General features: G+C 57.2%; 1 protein-coding gene across 2 annotated transcripts; it reads right to left on the bottom strand.

The window, feature by feature from the left end:
• Positions 1-1,408: 1,408 nt before the first annotated feature.
• ATP13A1 (ATPase 13A1) lies at positions 1,409-18,188 on the bottom strand. 2 transcript variants are annotated; one of them, XM_028126818.2, is made up of 26 exons: positions 17,769-18,188; positions 15,081-15,170; positions 14,779-14,969; positions 13,195-13,267; positions 12,815-12,970; positions 12,593-12,662; positions 12,408-12,514; positions 11,712-11,841; positions 11,520-11,575; positions 10,824-10,950; positions 10,609-10,746; positions 10,406-10,526; positions 9,890-10,047; positions 9,297-9,472; positions 9,116-9,226; positions 7,966-8,091; positions 7,038-7,146; positions 5,487-5,686; positions 5,309-5,405; positions 3,774-3,937; positions 3,587-3,701; positions 3,300-3,496; positions 2,347-2,489; positions 2,043-2,154; positions 1,814-1,957; positions 1,409-1,729 (listed from the first exon to the last, which is right to left on the bottom strand). In XM_028126818.2, exons 1-26 carry the CDS (start codon positions 18,171-18,173, stop codon positions 1,619-1,621), a joined length of 3,627 nt encoding a protein of 1,208 aa, XP_027982619.2. In that variant the 5' UTR covers positions 18,174-18,188; the 3' UTR covers positions 1,409-1,618. The 2 variants fall into 2 exon arrangements, with proteins under 2 accessions (XP_027982619.2, XP_027982618.2); XM_028126817.2 differs by having other exon boundaries at positions 3,587-3,937.
• Between the last annotated feature and the right edge of the window lie 1,790 nt (positions 18,189-19,978).

Raw genomic sequence — 19,978 nt, 5'->3', positions numbered from 1 at the left:
CCCCCTGGTGGAGAGGCCTGATGGCAAGCCTTATTCCAGTGGGATCTTAAGTTCCCCCTAATGCTCTAGGGCTGGAGACCCCTGGTCTGGGGCGGCCCCAGTGACCTTGGAAGCTGGACCAGACTCTTGAAGCCCTCATTACAGTACAGCCAGAAGTGCCCCTAGCACCTCGCTCAGGCAGGGGACCACAGATCTCTGCCCTGAGCACCCCAAGTATCATTCCCAGGAAACAAATCCCAAGTCCAGAGTTCTTGCCTCCCGGTTGCCTCAAATTGTCTCAGGGATTCCAAGTGATCACAACAGCCCTTCTGCCTGGTGGGTTCTGGCACCCGTGCACTTCCATACACCTTAGTCTGTGCTCAGGGCCCATGTGACACTCACAGCATTCGCAGTTGGTCCCTGCCCTTTCCCTGCTTTGGAACCCAGGGCTTTCCTTGGGCTATGGGCCACACTCCTCCTGATGGGGAAGCTGGACACGGACAGACTGCTGAGGATGACCAAGGTGTGAAGATGGGAAAGGGTGGTGAGCCCCTCACAGATCTGCAGAGGTTGTCCTGTAGGCTGGGCCTGGGTACCAGGCCTGAGATTTTCACATGCAGCTTGTCAGTTATAAAAATGCACCCATATCCCTAGTGGAATTTCTAGTTTGAAAGACAGATTTATGGGGCGCCTGGTTAATCAGTCAGTTAAGCATCTGCCTTCAGCTAAAGTCATGATCTCAGGGTCCTGGGATTGAGCCCCACATCAGGTTCCCTGTAGGGAGCCTGCTTCTCCCTCTCCCATCCATGCCCCTACCCATGCTCTAAATAAATAAAAACAAGTTTACAACTTTGCTTTCTAAAGTTCTTAGCTGTTGAGAAGGCAGGAAAATCTCCCATGGCCATGACTCTGCTCTCATGCAGCCTACTCCACAAACTCCTGAGTTGCAAGGAGTACGTGCCCTCTGAAAGGAAGGGCAGTGTCGGTACAAGGGCGGAGCCAGGCTGCAAAGCTGGGCTGATAGGAGATGATGAATGGCACAGGGCCCCCTCAAGTGGGACCCCAGTTAGCATCTGCAAGATCTGGATTGAACTTCCTCACATCGAACACACGAGAGGAAGGAGTGCTGTTATTTCACATATTACTGAACAGAAGAAAATGCCATTAATCCTAAAACCTTCCACCAGTGCCTAAGAGACCAGGGCATGAAGCTCAGAGACCACAGAAATAGGGAGGTGCTTGTCAAATTATGAAATATGCACAACTCTCTGGGGTTGGAGCTCAGCCCATCTAAGTGCTGAATATCTGGGTCCCAGGGGCTGTTGTTAATAACCTCACGGCTCCTGGGGAGGGTGCCAGGACCCTGCTCGGTGACCGCACAGCCCCACCGCGACCTGTTCAGTGGTGCAGACAGAGGTGGAGGCAGGGCTTCTTAAAATGGTGGATGCGGCTTTATTTACCAAAGGGGCCGGCCCAGGGCTGGTTCTGCCAGCCAGGCCCTCAGGTGGCTGTGGGGTGGTCCCAGCTCAGCTCAGTCCTGGCGGCAAGGCTGGGCCTGCCTCGCCACGGGAGCAGTGTTCCCCCTTGGGGCTCCTGCCCAGTGGCACCGACATGGGTAGCAGGTGCCGGCACTGCCATCTCAGGAAGGCACTTTCAGCTTCGGGGTCCCCAGGAAGAACTGCAGGACACGGTCGGCCAGGAGCGCCAGGCAGAAGTCCAGGAGCAGGACCTGGGCGATGACGAGCTTGAACTGCGGGGCAAGGAGCACTGGTGAGCTGGGTGCCTGCAGATGGGCCAGGCTGAGTCCTGGGGCCACACCCACGGGGCCACTCACCTCCACGGGGATGTCCACGAGGCCAAACTGACTGTTGAAGTCGGGCGAGGAGCCAAGGAGCAGGCCCATGATGGCCAGGAGCGACACGGCCAGGCTCCACACTAGGGGCCTGTTCTCTGGCAGGCTCTCCATGAACGGTGGGCCCTGTGGGGACAGATGGACAGTCAGTCATGTGCTGCAGGGGCCAAGAAAGTGGGCAGGGCGAGTTCAGGCAAGGGCTGGGCCTCACTTTGTAGTTGATGGCAAAGGTGGCCATCTGCATGGCCATGGCCATGATGTACACGGTGCTGTTGACCAGGCTCGGCTCGAACTCCTTGTACAGGTCCACAAACTGCTCCTGCCTGCGGCGACACAGAGGGCACGGGGCTACCCTCTGGCCCCCACCATCCCTGGGCAAAGCCAGGGTTCTGCCTGGCCGACCCCACCAGTCAGGCCTTGGTTACCCCAGGGAAACGTGTGCATGTGCATCCTCCTGCACCCTCCCCTGGGAGCGCTCTGCCCCTCCCCAAACCCCAGGCTGGGCCAGCACTCACTTCTCAGGGCTCCGGGCCTGGGCCTCGCTGTACAGGTAGACAAGACTCAGGAAGTGCACACAGAACTGGAGCACGACCGTGAGGATGGTGTACATGTTGAAGATGTTGGGCAGCGGTCGCTCTCGGGAGAGAGTCTTGAGGGGCTGTAGTGGCAGGATAGGGAGTAAGGGTCCAGGCTCACACTGGGCCTACCCACACCCCCTCCCCCGCCCTCCTAGCAGAACTCGTGTAGAGAGCAGTCACCAAATCCTGGAGGTTATGAGTTAGCACCAGACCCGAGCCCTGCTCGTTCCCCAGCCCCTTGGCCGAGATGATGCCACCACACCCTCACTCAAGGCCTACGCTCCACATATCAGCCACAGGGTGTTTAAAAGTCACCCCCTTCCCCTTGTTCTAGAACAAACCAAAGCCCTCCCTGGGACCCAACGGGTGCTCATGGTTGACACAACCCACCTCCACCTCCTCCAGGCACCAGGTGCTCCTTGCATCAGTCCATGCCTACCTATGGCCCTTCTGGCTACCTCCTGGAAGGTTCCCTTGTTCCTTATGCATCACACAGGCTCCCCTGAACGATCCCGAGGCTGTCCCCTGTAGCCTGTGACCCACTTTATATTTTTCATGACACTGAACGCTTTCTGAGTGGTCTTAATAATCATTTCCCCATCTGTCCTCTCTTTGCCTGTGGGCTCTGTGTAGCCCACCTGAGACCCCAACTGGTGGACAGTGCTGGGGCCCGAGTTGTGCCACTCCAGGGAGCCTCGGCGTGCACCTGCTCTGTCCCCTGATCCCCATCTGTAACGTGGGGATGACAGTTCCCACCCTGAAGGCTGCTGTGAAGACGAATGGATGACAAGCAGTGGTGCCTTTAACAGTCCACCCTAGCTGGCCCAAAGAGGCAGACGGTACTCCTGGGCTGGGGAGGGAGCCCCTGCTTTGCCTGTGGCTCAGCCCACCTTGGAGCGGGAGATGAAGAGGAAGCAGCCAGCCAGCAGCAGCCCCTGCAGCGTGGCCTGGAAGTCACTGAACTTGACGCCCTCTAGGTAGAGAACACTCTGGCTATAGGCCAGGATGAGGGCATTGAGTGCCAGGATCTTGAACATCTGCAGCGTGGTCACCAGTGTGCAGCGGCCCTGCTTGATCACGTGGCAAACTGTGGGAGGGGCATGGGAAGGGAGGAAGGTGTGGGCGTGGGGGCCCATCAGGATGGGCATGGGGGGAGGTAACTGGGGGTGGGACTCACTGCACTGGATGGAGGAGAGCTTGGAGGTGAAAGGGGCAGCAATGCTGGCGTCCCCCAGCTTCACGATGGGCGTGTTCTCGTCCTCGAGCTCTCGCAGCACCTGGCTCAGGCGGTCCTGTGGGGCAGGCGGCAGGGATAAGACCTGGCCACCAACGGGTGCTGGTGTCCCCCACCTCCTGTGACTCACCCGCTGGGAGGCCAGCTGCTCCTCGGGAGGCGGGAGCCCCGACCTCTGCTTGGCCGCCCTGGAAGTGGCCCGGACACTGCTGCTGCTGCTCAGGACAGGGCTGTCTCGGGGCCGTCGGCGCCGTTCAACAACTCGCTCAGGGGCAGTGGCCAGGAGGGCCACACCTGGGGGGAGGTACGTGAGTGTGTGTCTGGAGCCTAGAGGGAGCCTGTCACCCCAGGCCTGCTGGCCCTGTGCTGAGTGAAGCCCAGTGTGGAGCATGGAGTGGGGTGTCTGCTCACAGGAGCCAAACCTCCCCATCTCAGCTGATCTCCCCACGGAGTGCCTGAGAGAGCATTCTATCTTGCTTTCTACATTTGGAAAGCAAAACCCAAATACATGGAACTGATTTCCAGGGTTGCCTGGGTGGCTCAGTCGGTTCAACATCTGCCTTCGGCTCAGGTCATGATCTCAGGGTCCTGGGATTGAGCCCCGCATCGGGCTCCCTGCTCAGCGGGGAGCCTGCTTCTCCATCGCCCTCTGCCCCTCCCCCTGCTTGTGCTCTCTCTCAGATAAACAAAAAAATCTTAAAAAAGAAAAAAAAAAAAAAGCTGGGCGCCTGGGTGGCTCAGATGGTTAAGCGTCTGCCTTCGGCTCAAGTCATGATCCCGGTGTCCTGGGATCGAGTCCCACATTGGGCTCCCTGCTCCTTGGGAGCCTGCGTCTCCCTCTGCCTCTCTCTCTCTGTCTCTCATGAATAAATAAATAAAATCTTAAAAAAAAAAGCTGATTTCCATGGTGTACTGCCAAGAATCACAATTCCAGGACATAATAGTCAATTAATAAAGCAGTTAAGGATTTGGAAGACACTGTAAGTAGGTCATTTTTTTTTAAGAGGGAAAGAGTGAACGTGTATGTGTGCCCTCAACAGCATGCATGTGAACAGGGGTGGGGGTTGGGTGTGGGGAGGGGAGGGGTAGAGGGAGAATCTCAAGCAGGCTCTATGCCAAGCCCAGAGCCTGACGTAGGGGCTTATCTCACAATCCCGAGATCATGACCTGAGCCACAATCAAGAGTCAGATGCTTAACTGACTGAGCCACCCAGGTCCCCTGTCAGGTTGGTCTTTTAACATCAACCTGATGACTGCATTCTGTTGACAGAAATCCAAGGCTATAAATGGCTGGCAAATGCTTCAGTTTCCTTTGTGCATCCCCACTTGTCCCATCTCTCCCTGGCCTCTGGCCTCAGCCCCCACATGGTCCCCACACGGTGCCGGGAGGCCTGAACAAACCAAGCTGTGTCTGCCACCTGGAGCCTCCCTGGCTCCCTATGTTCCCAGAAGCTCTGGTGCCCTCCCACCCCCACCCCCCGCACTGTTCATCAGATACCCGTATCCCCTCCAGGCCTGCGGCTCCTCAGATCCCCAACCCCACTGGAGCCTGCCCCATCCCCCGCTGCCTCCTCAAAGAACTCGCTCAGTGACGTGTCTCTGACGCTAAACCCGTGCTGGCAGAACAGCGATGGAAGGGACAGTCTATCAGCTCGCAGGACTCACCCACGTCGGCATGCTTCAGGGCACCCACGTCATTGGTGCCGTCGCCACACATGAGGGTCACATAGCCCAGCTCCTTCAGGCTGGTGATGACAAACTCCTATGTGCGCAGAGATGGGCTGAGTGAGGGCTGTGTGCTACCCCCAGGGCCCTGCCTGCCCCCCGCCTCCTCTGCACACACCTTCTGTTTGGGGGCCACACGGGCAAACACCTGCACGTGGGGGATGAGGCGAAGCAGCTGCTGGGGGTCCTCAGCCTGCAAGTGGGCCAGGCCATCGCCCGTGAGGCACAGCGCATGCTCCAGGGCCAGCGCCTTCGGGGAGCCCTTGGCCAGGGGCAGCACGACACTGCCATCGATGGAGCGCCACTCACAGAGTCGACCTGCAGAGCCAGAGCCCAGGGCCAGGGAGAGGGGTTCACAGCAACTCCCTGTCACATGGACCCCACGTAAGCCGTCCCAGTCTCATCTCTCTGAAGCACCTTCTTGGTTCTCACCCCTCTTTATCCCTACCAATCCCTGTCCACTCCCGCACCCTAGACGCCAGGAACCCCACAGATGTTCACAGAACCCTCCGACACAAAGGATTCAAGAACCCAGAGCCTAGGCCACTGACCTGAGACCACATGATGGTCAGATGCAAACCCTGACAACCTAACCTCAGGAGCAAGGCACCCCTGACCTTGGGGCCTGCCTGAAACTCTGCTCTTCCAGGATCAGGGCCCCCGGAGTCACTTCCCTGGGCCAGACCCTGCTTGCCAACCACTTCCTCTTTCTAGATGGCTGGCCCAGGCATGGATGCTGAGTGATAAGCATGGCTAAGGGAGGCCTTCCGGCACTGCACGGCTCATCTGGGCTGTCTTGGCTAGGAGGGAAACCAACCTCCACCTGGCTTTTACTGTGGCCATTTTGTTGAAGCAGCATCACCTGCCAATCAACAGTCCCAATAGCCACCTCTGGGCCACCTGCCTACGATCCCTGGGCTCTGCAAGAGCCTAGTGCCTGGAGCTGAGACAGAGATCTGGGACCAACAGCGCAGACTAGGAGAAGGGCTGGGAAATTCTAGAATCCGGCATAGTTCCAGAAGCCAGCACCCTCCTCTGACCTGCAGCCTGGTGACACTCCAGGGCATGTGGCTCCCCAGCCAGACACCAGCCCTTGGCGTCTGACAGACCCCGTACTCCACCTGACTGAAGTAGGTGAGTTTACTTCTATTTCCTTGTCTGTAAAGTGGGGGCCCCAACAGCAGACCTGTTCAATTTCCTCCTATGTGATGCGGGGATGATAAGGCCTCCCGTATGCAGCAGAGAGACCAACGTGGTAACACATACCAAGCTCTCTGCCTGGGGTCTGGCCATGCTGAGCATGAGCACCAGCATCCCCGTGCTTAGGAGGGGAGCCCTTGCCTCACACAGGCAGTCTGCCCGGCCCAAGGCAGGCGGGAGGACAGGAAACATGGCCCGGTCTGACGAAAACCAACCACCCCGGTTGTCAGCTGTCACTGATCCCAGAGCCAGTGACTTCCCGCATGCTGCTAGGACACGTGGGTGTGGAGCTCCTTGGCTAGACGGCCCCAGCTTGCTGACAAGGCAAGGCCGTGTTCCACAGGCTGGTGTCACAGGTCCTGGATGACACTGGGTGTGTTCGCTCAGGCCTGAAATGCCAGCGGGCCACTAGACAGGGGCTGTTCTTGCATTCAGGGTCCCCCCAGCCTATGGCCCCATGATCCCTCACCTTTCTCCACGGGAGGCTGCAGGATCAGCGTTTGTGCCTTTTCAATGAAGTGCAGCTCCTGAGCCACGTGGCAGGCAGTGAGCGGGTTGTCGCCTGTGATCATGACCACCTGAGGAGAGGACAGAGGCTCCATGGGGCAGGGCCCAGCAGGTCAGAACTCCAGCCTGGAGACCTGGTGGCTGAGGCCCTCTAAAGAAGGCCATAGAAGGAGGTGTTGGCCCCAATGCAGAATGGGCTTCCAGGGGCCACAATCCTCCCCAACCTGGTGGTGTTTTATGCAAACGATACATGTACGTGTGTCTGAAAACACCCGCAGCCTTTATTTGCAATATAGACTAAGAACCAGCCATTAGCGTGGACCCTCTTGGCTTGGTAGCTACCCCAGGCAGAGGGGAACAGATGCTCCAGCTTTCTCACTGAGAGCCCAGTGATGGGAAGATGGGCTGTGACGGCTGAGGGCCAGGTGGGGGCTATTAATGTCACCACCTCTGAGACTGCTCACTCACCTCCCACATCCTAAACTGCATCTTGAGTCCCAAACTAGAAAACAGAAACCACAGAACAGATGGATGTGTCCGAGAGTCACCTCCACATCCCCTGTCCCAGCCCAGCTCTTCCTTTCCAGAATGGGGTGGATTGGGGGAATTGCCCTCACCTCCCAGGGATGCTGGGGGTGAAGGAAGCAACCTGAGAAGGGTGGGCACAGGCCAGGTCCCAAAGCATCCTCAGACTCGGGACAACGTGGGCACCAGAGCCACGATGGAGCTCAGCCAAAATCCAAGAAAGACATCCTTGCTACTGAGACCTGCTCCACTGAGGGGGAACTGTCCTCTGTGGTCATATCACCCTCTCTGGAAGAAGGAGCCAAGATCCACCCACCTGCCCACCCACCCTTGGGGCCCAGTGGGGAGGGGTCCAGAAGCTGTACCCGGTGGGATGCATTTTGGATCTCACGGATCACGGCCTTAGAGTCAGCCTTGAGCGGGCAGGAGACCACAATGAAGCCGACGAACTTGAGGTTGCACTCCAGGGCCTCCCGTTTGATCTCCCGGGCCTGTGTAGGGACACATAAGTACCCTCATGACCCATCTCTCCTCCATTTCTGAGCTGGGCGGGGGGGGGGGGGGGGGGGCGCGTCAGGGACAGACCCATCCTTACAGAAGGAACATTTGAGGGTTAGGTGAGAAGTGGGGAGGACACTAGGCACCCTGGACCCATAGGGTCTCAGCAGTGCTGCAAGTTTCCCCCACCACAGGGCCTTTACTCCCTGCTGGGCACAACAGCAGGGCATAAGCCCGTGTGACTCAGCTTCCAAGACAGTAAAGTCAGACCCTCCTTTGCTATTCACTGAGCGCAATCTCACCCTGAACCTCATGCCAGAAACCCCAAACTCTTCTCCTCACAGAGCTTGCCTTCTACCGGAAGAGATGTGTGATAAAGAAAGTCACGGAAATCAGAACACTAACTGCCACTAACTGCCGAGGAATGGGGCAGACAGGCTCGGGGAGTGGCACCGAGCAGGCTGGTTCTGAGGGCAGGGCACTGAGCCACGACCTGGTGTGCACTCTGGAAGGATTTCTCAGCTGTCAGGTAGAAGTGGACTGGATGAGAGGTAAGGTGGAAACAGAGCAATACTGATGGTGGCGGTGGGAGGAGAGCTGGTAACTGACCGGACATAGGGTGTGACACGGAGCTGGAGGTGCCCCATGACCATGTGGTGACTGAGTGGTCAGGCAGGGTAGGGGCAGAACCAGGCTGGAGATGGGAATCCAAGGCGCCTCCTGATGATCCCTGGGGGGGGGGGTGTAAGGACCCGAGAGTGTGGGGTAAGAGGCTGGATGGAGGCGGGGCCTGGTTGTACTCTGCAGGAAATGGCCTCAGGAGCCAGGATGGGATGGGGTCCCATAAAGGGCAGGGTACGCAGTAGAGAAGGGACCCAGGGCTGAGTGCCACTCAGGGCCTCCCAAGGTAGAGGCCTGGAAGGAGGAAGAAGGAATCGTGCCTGCTCATAGTGAGGCTGCAGGGAACAGAAGGCAGTATGGACGAGGGGCCAACAGATGGGAAGCCTAGGCCCTTACCTGCTGGTGGGTGAGGTGCCCCAGCTCCTTGTACCCCAGCGCCAGTACTCGGGCTCCTTCCCGGGAAATCTCCGTGTGGATGTGGTGGTAGTCAGGTGGGCACTGGGAGAACTGCAGGGAACGCAGGGGGTGTCACCGACCGCCCCGCGCCCCCCTTCCCCTGGGGCCGGGACTGGCTCACCATGGAGTGCAGGGTTTCAGGGGCCCCCTTCACAGCCGCGATGTAGCAGAGATCAGTGGAGCCTAGCTTCTCATAGGAGGCGAGCACGGACATTCGCTTTAGGGCACTGGCAAAATGAAAGCGCTGGTGAATTTTCAGCCCCTGAGTTTTAATACTTCGGGGGAATACTTTCTCATCTGGAAACAAATAAGTACGAATCCTGAGGGCCTTCGCTCCAAAGAGGCAGCCAAGCCCCCGCCTCCCCTTTCCGCCCCTCTCTTCCCTCCCCTCGACCCCCAGACCCAGACCCTGAGGGGTGTTTGGGGGTTGGGGGGGGGCTCCTCGCTCCAGGAAGGGTCAGAACTGGGAGACCTGTACCCAGAGGACCTTGCTCGTGGCTTCTGGCAGGGTGGGGGCAGGTTCAACTCCCAAGGGGTGGACTGTCTCAGGTCAGAGGTGAGCCTGTGCCCACCCGCCTAAGGGACCATCAGAGTTGTGGGCCTGCCTGGCCCTGAGCTGGACACACAGGTGTCTCTGAGGGGTGCAGCCTGCCTGCCCAGGGGTGCAAGAGCGGGCATTTCCTCCCAGCCAGGCCCGAAGCTCCAGCCCCTCACCTTTGGTCAGTGTCCAGTCCACGGCTGTCAGCATAGCCTTCTCGAGGGGGTCACCCACAAGGGTGCCATCATCCAGTTGCATGAGAGAGTGGCATGAGGCCAGAGCACGGTGCGTTTCTACGGGGATGCTGGACACAGGAGTGACCTCCTTCCCGTCTCTGTTAAGGACAGGAAACAGCTGATTATGGAGTAGAGGGACCCCCGGGAATTGCTAGCCAGGATGAGTGACGGGCCCGCACTTGGTGCCAGTCATTGCAGGGGCTGAGAGAGATGCACGGTCTTGGTCCTGACACCTGCGCCTATCTCATGGGTGCCCCCTACATATCTTATGGCCGCTTGGGGTGGGGTGGAGCCAAACTGCCAGGCCGCTGTTACACTGAGGAACGTAAGGGAACCCCCCCCACCCCACACACCCCTGGTCAGACTTCTGTGTACACGGTGGGGGCTCCAAGTGGGTGCTATCTGTCCCTTGAGCTCCCACGTGCTGGGCAAGAGGCCCAAGCCACCCGTACTCACCTGAGCCCAGCCACCCCACGGACGACCAAGCTGTCGCTAGTCAGGGTCCCTGTCTTGTCGAAACAGCACACCTCTACCTTGCCAGCAAATGGGATCCGGAAGGGCTCCGTGCAGTACATGTCTGGGAGGAGGGGAGCCAGGGTCAGGGGTTCTGCCAGGCCCCAGCCCATGCAACAGCCCTCCCCCCGGTCCCAGGCACTCACACAGCTTGGCCAGGGCGATGAGGGAGGTGTTGACAGCCAGAGACAACTCAATGGGCAGCTCAGGGGGCACAACCGACGTGAGGATCAGAGTGCATTCCAGAAACAGCTTGTAGCGGTTCCGGCTGGGGTCCTTGGTGCCTGCAGAGACAGGGCCTGCCAGCCTGGGGGGCCTGGGGGCGGGGCCCAGCAGACAGGGGAAGGGCCCCAGCGCATACCTTCAATCCACACGTAGGCGGCTGCTGCGATCGCAAAGACCAGGAGGAACAGGATGAAAATGAAGGTCTCCAGGTTGTTCGCGGTCACCCTCTTGACTCCAAAGAGGATGGTACGCAGCAGCTTGCCCTAGAGGGCCAAAGGGTTAGAGGCCTTTCCTGGCAGGCCGTGGCCTCCCGCACCCCAGAGCACCAGGGCCAGATCGCCCCTCTGCTGATGGGGAGTGCCTGCCCTGGGTCCACCTGTGAATCCTGCAGCCATGACACAGGGGCCCACACAGCTACGTGGCTGGCTGCCACTCAGCTCAGGGCTATAGAGACCAGCGGCCAAAAACTGGGGGTCAGGGAAAGAAGTGGCTGAGATGGGGGACTGAGTCTTCTGGAAGGAAGTCTGGCGAATCACCTCTACGGGGCCGCCCTCATGACACTTTAGTGAGGAGTTTACGGATGTGACTCTGTTCGGGACCCCAGTGTGTACGGCAACAACCCGTTTCCTGCCTGTGCTCCCCACCAGAACCGCAGTGTTGGATAATGGGCCTGGTGTGTAGGGCTCACGTCTGCACCCTGGCCCCAAGCGGGGACCTGTTGTCAGAATAAGTCTGTGGCGGGGATGTTCTGGGGTCCAAAAGAGCCACTGTCTCAACTGTCTACCACACACCCTGGGGCCTACCCTCCCCAGAGCCAGACGGGGGTCCATACCTGGGATGTGTTGAATCCGGTCCTGAGAACGTAGGCCACACATCCATTGTCGACTGCTGCAGAGACAAACGGGAGCAGCAGTGTTGGTGTCTGTTCATCCCCACTCCCTCACAGCCAAGCAGATGTGGTGGCTGGGGGTGTGGGGCAGGGATGGCGGGGCCGGGCCACCCCAGACCCCCCCAAGGCACCTACGCTTCAGGCCTGTGGTAGCCTTCTGCGGGGGGATGTGCTGTACCACCTTGGTGCCCCCAAAGATGACGTGGAGCCGGGAGTCGGCCTGGAGGTCCAGGACCCGGTCAGGGTTAAGGTCTTCAATGGGCTCCTAAGGAGGAAGGAGAGAGCGGTGAGGATGCTCTCACCTCAGCCTCCTTCTCTGTCCCCAGTCTCCCAAGAGCAGGCCCCTGGGGCTGGGATGAGCCACTCCGACCCTCAGAAGGCTCCCAGCCTAACATAGCACATCCGACCAGGCGGCCTGCCCTGTCTCCTCCCCACCTGCACCTGCACCTGCAGTGTTGACCCCTTGTGATCTCGCAGCTGGCCTCACAGAGGCTTCGCGCTCTCCTGGTTTCCCTCAGCCCATGTCAGTCTGATGTCTCTGGTCCCAGGCCTGGACAAGCCCTGACGATCTTGGCCTCCCTTCCTTCCTTCCTTCTCATCGCCACCCAGCTCCCCTTCATCCAGGGGGCAAAACCACCAGGAAATCTGGCAGCTCCAACTAGGCACCACAACTACTCTGCCTCCTCTAGCCTCCTAGGTCAGGGCTCCGTCCCTCCTCTATCCGAGCCTGGGCAGGAGGGTGGCCCAGCCACCAGCCCTCTCGCTCCCCAACGAAAGGGCCAGTGACACACCTGGGTAGACCGCGTCTGACCCCCGCTCCGCCCCCAGCACCTTCATCTGTGGCACCGACTCCCCTGTGAGCATGGCCTCGTCCACAATACAGCGGCCCCGCAGCAGCAACACGTCACATGGCACTAGGTTCTCCTGTGGGGAGCGGCCTGCAGGAAGGGGCAGGAGCGTTGCAGAGGAGCTGAGAGAAAGGGCTCCCACCACGACAGACCAGAAGCGTGCCTCACCGATGGAGACGATGTCTCCAGGGACAATCTCGTCACTGGCGATGGGCCTCCACTTCCGGCTACGGTAGACCTGGGCAGAGGTGAGGTGCAGTTAGCTCTGGGTCTCACAGTGGGCTCGATGCAGGTGCATCCCTAGAGCTGACCTCACCCTGCCCCCACTCCAGGCCCACCCCAAGACTGGCAGGTGCCTCCCCCCAACCCTCATCTTCCCGCTGGCCACACCTGGATCATGTGGGGCTTGTTGCCCATCTTCCGGATCTCTGACATGTTCCGCATCTGCTGCTGCACCAGGGAGGCCTCGAAGGCCACCAGCATGGAGAGGGTGAAGACGCTGTAGTACCAGTACTCATCCAGACACCAGAGCCCCACGCAAAACACCTGTAGGACACAGCCTGTGTGTCCACACCCCCGCCCGGCCATCCACGGGAGCACATGAAGACACCTGTGGAGGCTGGGAAGGCACACCACGGGCTGTTCCGCCCATGGGCTCAGACCCATGAGGGCACAGAGAGAATTTCAGGTCTGGAGATGGAGATTGCTCTGGCTGGGAAAGCCCCAAGGAGCAGGAGGGGGGTCGGGGAGGGTCCAAGCTGCTGCTTTACCTGGAACACGAAGAAGGGTGCTGTGGCTCTCTCTTTGAACAACTCCGAGAAGTCAGGCACCACCATCTCAGCCCTACGAGAGACCAGACCCCACATCCTGTTCACAACATGAGCCTCAGAGGTCCCACCCTGACACCTCCACTCAGGGCACTGCAGGCCTCCCCGGGACAGGAGAAGCCAGAAGGGACACTCCACTTGACTACGGCTCTCCTTGTCCCCGAGACACTGGGGCAAGCAAACTGCTGCCAGCCTCCTCCGCAGCACCCAGGTAAAGCTTCTGAACCAGTGCCAGGCTGTGCAGGCACCCACGCCACCCCCCACCCCCCGAGCAGGGCTAGTGTAAGACACAGCCCGTCAACAGGCTGAGTACGAAGGCACGCAGAGAAGGAGCACCTGACTGTGGTATGGGAGCCCTGAAGCTGCACAGAAAAGGCCTGGCAGCTGAGCACTGAGGAGTCTTCTGGGGCCTGAGCCCCACCCCGAATTGGAGAGGGGAGGTCTGGAGCTGAAATTTTCCAAAAACTCCCTTAATAAAAGCCCCAGAATTTGAGGAGTAGGGCCTAAGGGTGTGTTCTGCGGCACTGTGTGGGGAGGCCCAGTCTGGCCGGCAGGGGGGGTGGGGGTGGGGTGGAGCCAGGTCAACTGGGGCCACCCTCGCCCTGCCCTTGGAGACGTGTCCTAGATATGGGGTGTCAGAAAAAAGAAACCACTGTGATAAAAACAAACAACCACAACCAGGCCCCATTCTTCATTATTCAGGTGACTTCGCATGAGCCGGGAAGGTGTGAGAGGACATCCCAGGCCACCACCAAGGCTGACCTCAGGCAGAGAGAATAGGTAAAAATTTCTTATAAATCTTCCTATTGGATTGCTACTTGTGACGATATATATGTAATTTTTAAATAGTAGTTGAGTTAGGGAAGAATTCCCTAAAAGTTCTGGGGGTTTTCAGGTCCAGGATGATCATCATGGTGGCAGGGCCAGGGGCTCTGAAGATGAACAAGGGGGTCTGAAGCCCTGCTCTGCCCCCTCCCAGTGGTGTGTGGGCACTGGTGGTTTCTCGGCTTAAAGGGAGGAAGCATGTACAAGGCATCTGCCATCACGCCTGGTACAAAGGAGAGCTACTGTGATCACTGACAAGTCCTTTTACCGCTCTTCCCAAAGTGCTGGGATGAGTATGAGGAGCACGGTGACAACTTACACTTAAAAGAAAAATTTAAAAACAAAGAAAAATCCTACAATAATTACAAAACGGGGATCAACAGTCATCTCTCTGGGACCTCGGGCCAGGTTCCCATGAAGAGCTGCATATGCTCCTGCTGGACGGTCCTCCAGGGTCCCTGTCAGCAGTCAAGGCCAGGGGAGACAAGACTAGAGCACGTTTCTAAAAAGGTGGCCGCCATCTTCATCTGGGATGTACTGTGGACCCCTCCGCCCCAAGTCCCCATTTCCTAGGCACCAGGACTCAGGAGCGCAGCAGGGCAGAAAGCCGGGAAAGGAGCCACAGGCTCGGCCAAGCGCTCACGCTGTGACCACGGGCAGAGCACCAGCCCTGTCACCATGCATGGGCATGCCGGGACTCACTTGTTGCTCCCAAACTTCTTCTCAGCTGCGCGGATCTCTGAGTCCTCCTGGAACCCTCTGTTGCTCTGGTAGTATGAGAAGGCATTTCCCACAGGAAAGGCCACAGGGAGGAAGCGCTTCTTCTCCAGGGCATCATAGGAATACTTAATCTTCTGGAATTCGAAGGACAACACCTCCTGTCCGTCCTCACCCTGTGGGAGCAGGTGTTGTCTATGGCAGAAGGCCCACACCTGGGGGTGTCCGTCAGTGCCTGGGAGTCCCATCCAAGCCCTGTGCCGAGCAGCCCAGCAGCTGGTCCCTACCTCGTCCCGGTGCAGGGCCACGAGCTCAGTGGAGCCATTGTTGGGGGTCGGCACCACCTTCACGAAGGTTGCTTTGCTGGGGTCGTACTCCTGCGAAAGGCAAAGTACTGCTGCTGAGCCCTTCTTAACCCCCAGCTCCACAGCGCCCCCGCCAAGTCCCCCCCAGGGAGGTTGCAAGCACAGCCACTCTGGGCTCTGGCCTGTCTACTCCCCAGTCTGTCACCGAGACAAAGACACCACCTCGCCACCCCTCTGGTCTCGTATCGTAAAATCGGAGTCACGGCCAGCACCCCAAGCCTGGGGCCCTGCTGAACTCAAACAGGAAGAATGTCCCCTGCATGACCTGCACCCCTCAAAACATGTGGGCCAAGCCCTGTCACAGCCCACTGGCCTGGTGCTGCTCTGCGTCCCCTCCCTTAACTATTCATTTCGGGTCCTGAAGTGACAAGGGGCAATGAGGCTCAAGGCTCGTCCTTGCCTCAGCCAAGGGCCTCGGCATGAGCCGTTTTTCTCTGCCTGGAACATGTGGTCACCCAGTCGGCTTCAAGCCTTTGCTCAAACGTCACCTTCTTAGGAGACCTCCCCTGGAGGAGGGTCCACGTGAAGGGCCCTCACAGTGTTCTTCTCCGTGGCCTGGGTTTTCCTCTCTTTAGCAGAGGCAGCTGAGCGCGAGCTCTATACCTCTCTCACCAACACCATGAAGGCAAGGGCTTTTGTCTGTTTGGCTCACTGCTGCTTCCTCAGCACCTAAGTGGAGGTACTGGATGAAGCTTAGTTAGCGCAGCCTCAAGCCTGAGCTGCACCCATCTCACCCATCTGGGCCGGCCTGTGGTGTATGTGTTTGCGGGCAGAGGTGCCAAAGGGTGACCCTCAGAAGAAAGGCCCTGCCCCTTGGGGAGTCCATGGGCCTCTGGGCAGGCAGAAAATGATGACAAAGACTTAATGAGGGCGCCTGGGTGGCTCAGTTGGTTAAGCGACTGCCTTCGGCTCAGGTCATGATCCTGGAGTCCCAGGATCGAGTCCCATATCGGGCTCCCTGCTCAGCGGGGAGCCCTCTTCCCTCTTGTGCTCTGTCTCTCATTCTCTCTTAAATAAATAAATAAAATCTTAAAAAAAAGACTTAATGAACTCTGGTAACACCATGGTAAAAAAAAGTGTGAAGTGGGGCGCCTGGGTGGCTCGTTCAGTTAAGCGTCTGCCTTCAGCTCAGGTCATGATCCCAGGGTCCTGGGATGGAGCCCACATCGCGCTCCCTGCTCAGCTGGGAGCCTGTTTCTCCCTCTCCCACTCCCCCTGCTTGTGTTCCCTCTCTCGCTGTGTCTCTCTCTGCCAAATAAATAAATTAAATCTTAAAAAAAAAAAAAAAGTGCGAAGTGCTACACAGGGCCATGGCCATGCCAAGCCCTTCGCAGTTTTTTGCAGGTTCTTCTCACAGTGGCATAGTGAGCGGGTGTTATAGTTCTCACTTTACACAAGGGAAAAGAGAAACCAAAAGAGAAGCACCCCTGTCTGCGATCTCTGATGCAAGCCCAGATCTGCCCATCCTCACCCTGCAGTTGGTTAGCTCCTCCTTGTCCTCCATGCCTGGAGAGGAAGTTAACACTCACGCTTTTCAGCTGGAGGCCAAAAGGCAGTTGGAAGTTTGGGGGTGGGTGGTCACACTCCCTCCAACTTCCCTGCATTTTCTGGTCCCTCACTGGAGTCTTTCATTGTACTGACCTGAAGCTACCCGTTAAGTTTGAGCCCCTCCCCTGGGATAAGGCTTGTTGGGAAAACCATTCTCTCAGAAGAAAAAGAGGATTCAGTCCACATTTAGAGTCAAAGAGAGGGGGCTTCTGTCTCTTTCTGCAGCCCTTCATGCTGTTCCCTTTCCCTCTTCTTTCAGCAACACACGCCTGGGATCAAAGGGGAGGCTGGCTGGACCTCAGTGCCCATGGCTCCAAACACGCCAGTGTCATCTGAGGCAGGCCCAGAGGGCAGTGGTGCAGTAACTGCTGACCCAGGGCAGCTCTCCCTATCCAGATCTTGGGGGTTAAGGGTCAGAAATGCTACGGGGCTGCTGTATTCCAACACAAATCCCCACTGTCACCCCCCTCATTTTGGAGTCAGACATAAAGAGGCTCCACGCCGTCATCATTTGCTCACAAATTGCTCCTGCTCCTCTTAAATGTTACGATCAAAGAGAATTTCAACCTAATTTTGGTCCTGATATGCAAGGGCCTCTAAGCACTGGGTAACAGAGTTCTCAAACCAAGCTTCACAGATAGGGAAACTCACCCCGCAGGTCTAGCCTCACACTTTGAAAACCAAGATAGGAGACAAAAGAAGGAGAGACCATTTCTAAGAGAAACAACCTAGTCCTCGATAGTAATGGTAGCTAGCATTAACAAGCCAAATCAAAGAGCGATGATGCTGGAGCCTACCCCGAGCTTTTTATAGGTATTACCCTATCGAATCTAAATGACCACACCAGGGAGGGATTCCAAGGAAAGGAAGTTAACCTGCGCCAGGGTCGCACAGCAAGTCAGTAGCGGGGCCAGGATTTACCCACCCAGAGGACACCGCTGGGGATTCAGGCCCAGCAAACGGGAGGCCCGGGATGGGGTGGGGACCGACACGAGCTTCGTGACTGTGACCCGCCGCAAGGCCCGACCGAGGCGAGGGTCGGGCTCGTGCCCGCGCACTTACCGGGGTGCAGGTGAGCGCGCAGTGCGCGTGCACGGACCAATGCCCCGAGAGGACGGTGAGCGCGTGCGCGAGGCAGATGGTGGCGAGCACGAGCAGCGCGGCTTCAGGGATTTGCACCCAGCTGCTGCCCCAGCCCCAGCAGCCGGCGGCCGCGGCGCCCAGCCAGGCCGGATAGAGCAGTCCCGCGAACGGCAGCACCGTAAGGCGCCGCAGCAGCGCCAGCCGCCGGTATGGCCACACGGCTGCGACCAGCTCGTCACCGCTCGCTATGAGCGCTGGGCCGGCGGCGAGGAGGGTGCGCGGCTGCGGCCCGGGCTTGGGTTGCCTGCCGGGCCGGGCCCCGCAAGGCCGGGCCCCGCAGGGTACCGCGTTGCCCACAGCCGCCGCCGCCGCAGCCGCCGCCATCTTTTCCAGCGCCGCGCTCGCTTCCGGGCAGAGGCACCGCCTCACTTCCGATATTTTACTTCCGGTGAACTCCGGGCGCCGCCATGGCAGCCGGAGGGTAGAAAGAGTCGGACAATGTACAAATTGAGTTCGGAAGTTGTTACGCAGCGCGCCGCCATGACAGGCTGAGGGCGGAAGGAGAGGCAGGGCGCAGCCATGAGAGTCTTAAAAGGGTAAAGCTGTCTGCCCGCCCTGCCACGCCGGACTGAGACCGGAAAAGACGAAGCGAGGCGGGCTGGGCGCCACCTTGACACCTGAACCGGAAAAGAGGAGCCCTTATCCGGACTACCCGGGCAGTGGCCAGTTTGGATCATCAGGGGCGGAGCCTGGACACTGCGGAGGCGGGGCCAATTACAGAAGAGCTGGGGTTCTGAGAGCGAGGCCTGGACAGGCCGAAGGGGCGGGGTTTGTCATGAGGGCGGGACTCGTTAGGGGCAGGGGTCCCGGGTGGGTTTCCCTGCGGGAGAGGCCCCTCCTTCGGGGTCCTGGGCAGGGCTGGCGCGGATAGACTTAACAGAGCCGACACAGGACACAGCCGCTGCTGAGAGGAGCGGTCATGTAATAATGATTACACACACAGAAAGTTGTTATTTTAACATAAAAATATGAAAAATAGGCGTTTAGGGGCGCCTGGGTGGCTCAGTCGTTAAGCGTCTGCCTTCGGCTCTGGTCATGATCCCAGAGTCCTGGAATCGAGCCCCGCGTCGGGCTCCCTGCTCGGCGGGGAGTCTGCTTCTCTCCCCCTGCTTGTGCTCTTTCTATCTCTGTCTCTCTCAAATAAATAAATTAAATCTTAAAAAAAAGGAAAAAAAAATGGGCGTTTATTTGAAATTACATGTATTCTGTAATATTTACTTTTCTGTAACATAAATGCTATTGTTTGAACAAAACCACATTAGGAATCATTAACAGTGGCAATCGGTAGTATTTAGTAGTACTAATAGAAAACATTGCCTGAGAAAAATCTATAACAGCACGTTTATGTTTCTTTGTCCTGATATAGCAATTTGAACTACTTTTTAAACTCTTTATTGGATATTTATATCTTGTAGGTTAACTGTTGCATATTCTTAAGATACGTAAGTGTAAGACTTGGTAAAAGGAGAACATAATGCAGTAAGACTTAGTTAATATTCTATATTTAATAAAAGTAACGATGACGCTTCTTTCTGTCCCATTACACAGTAGGATATTTTTACTCTAAGTTTTCCAATAATACTTACCTGAATGGACTGAAATCTTTAGGATAACATTTTGTTTTATATAGTGATAAAACTAACGCAGTCCAAGGTGAGATCACTGATTTGCTTCCCTGCTCTTATCAAGCCCACGATTACTGATTCTTGGTGTCATTCCAATGTGATAACATCAAGCTAAATATTGTCTCAGCTAAAGCCTTTCAGCATGGATTTACTTCTTAGGGTTTTTGACTTTTATGGATTAGTTTTAAGCTCTCCAAAACAGCAGGGTTTGTTTTGTTTGTTTGTTTGTTTTTTGTAGGCCAGGTATTGGTCAGTCAGGTCTTTGTATATATAAACTCATCATATAGTATCTATGTCCAACACTCTAGAGAACATTGAATGTCATGATAAATTAAACCTCCCTTTCTCAGGGACAATTGTTTTTAAACACATAGGTAATTTGAAATTGTGAAATTGAAGTTAGATTCCAAATAGTTTATTCAGAAAGAAACAGAATATCCTGTTTAATTTGCCCATTTCTGATGACGTTTTGAATTCTGAAGCAATCTTATTTCAAAAAATGAG

Source organism: Eumetopias jubatus, unplaced genomic scaffold (assembly GCF_037043125.1).
Source record: "Eumetopias jubatus isolate StellerSeaLion01/CBP00866 unplaced genomic scaffold, mEumJub1_p1.0 scaffold_1, whole genome shotgun sequence".
In the NCBI taxonomy this organism is placed as follows: Eukaryota; Metazoa; Chordata; class Mammalia; order Carnivora; family Otariidae; genus Eumetopias; species Eumetopias jubatus.
This window is presented reverse-complemented; position numbering and strand designations above follow the sequence as displayed.

What these genes read in the sequence shown, in the direction of transcription:
- ATP13A1 (XM_028126817.2), bottom strand. Translation starts at nt 18,173, where the DNA reads ATGGCGGCGGCTGCGGCGGCGGCGGCTGTGGGCAACGCGGTACCCTGC. An exon ending in TCCAAAATGCATCCCACCGG is followed by an intron (nt 7,147 to 7,965) that starts GTACAGCTTCTG and finishes TCCTCTCCTCAG; the next exon opens with GTGGTCATGATCACAGGCGA. An exon ending in GCAGCCTCCCGTGGAGAAAG is followed by an intron (nt 5,687 to 7,037) that starts GTGAGGGATCAT and finishes CTGGCTCTGCAG; the next exon opens with GTCGACTCTGTGAGTGGCGC.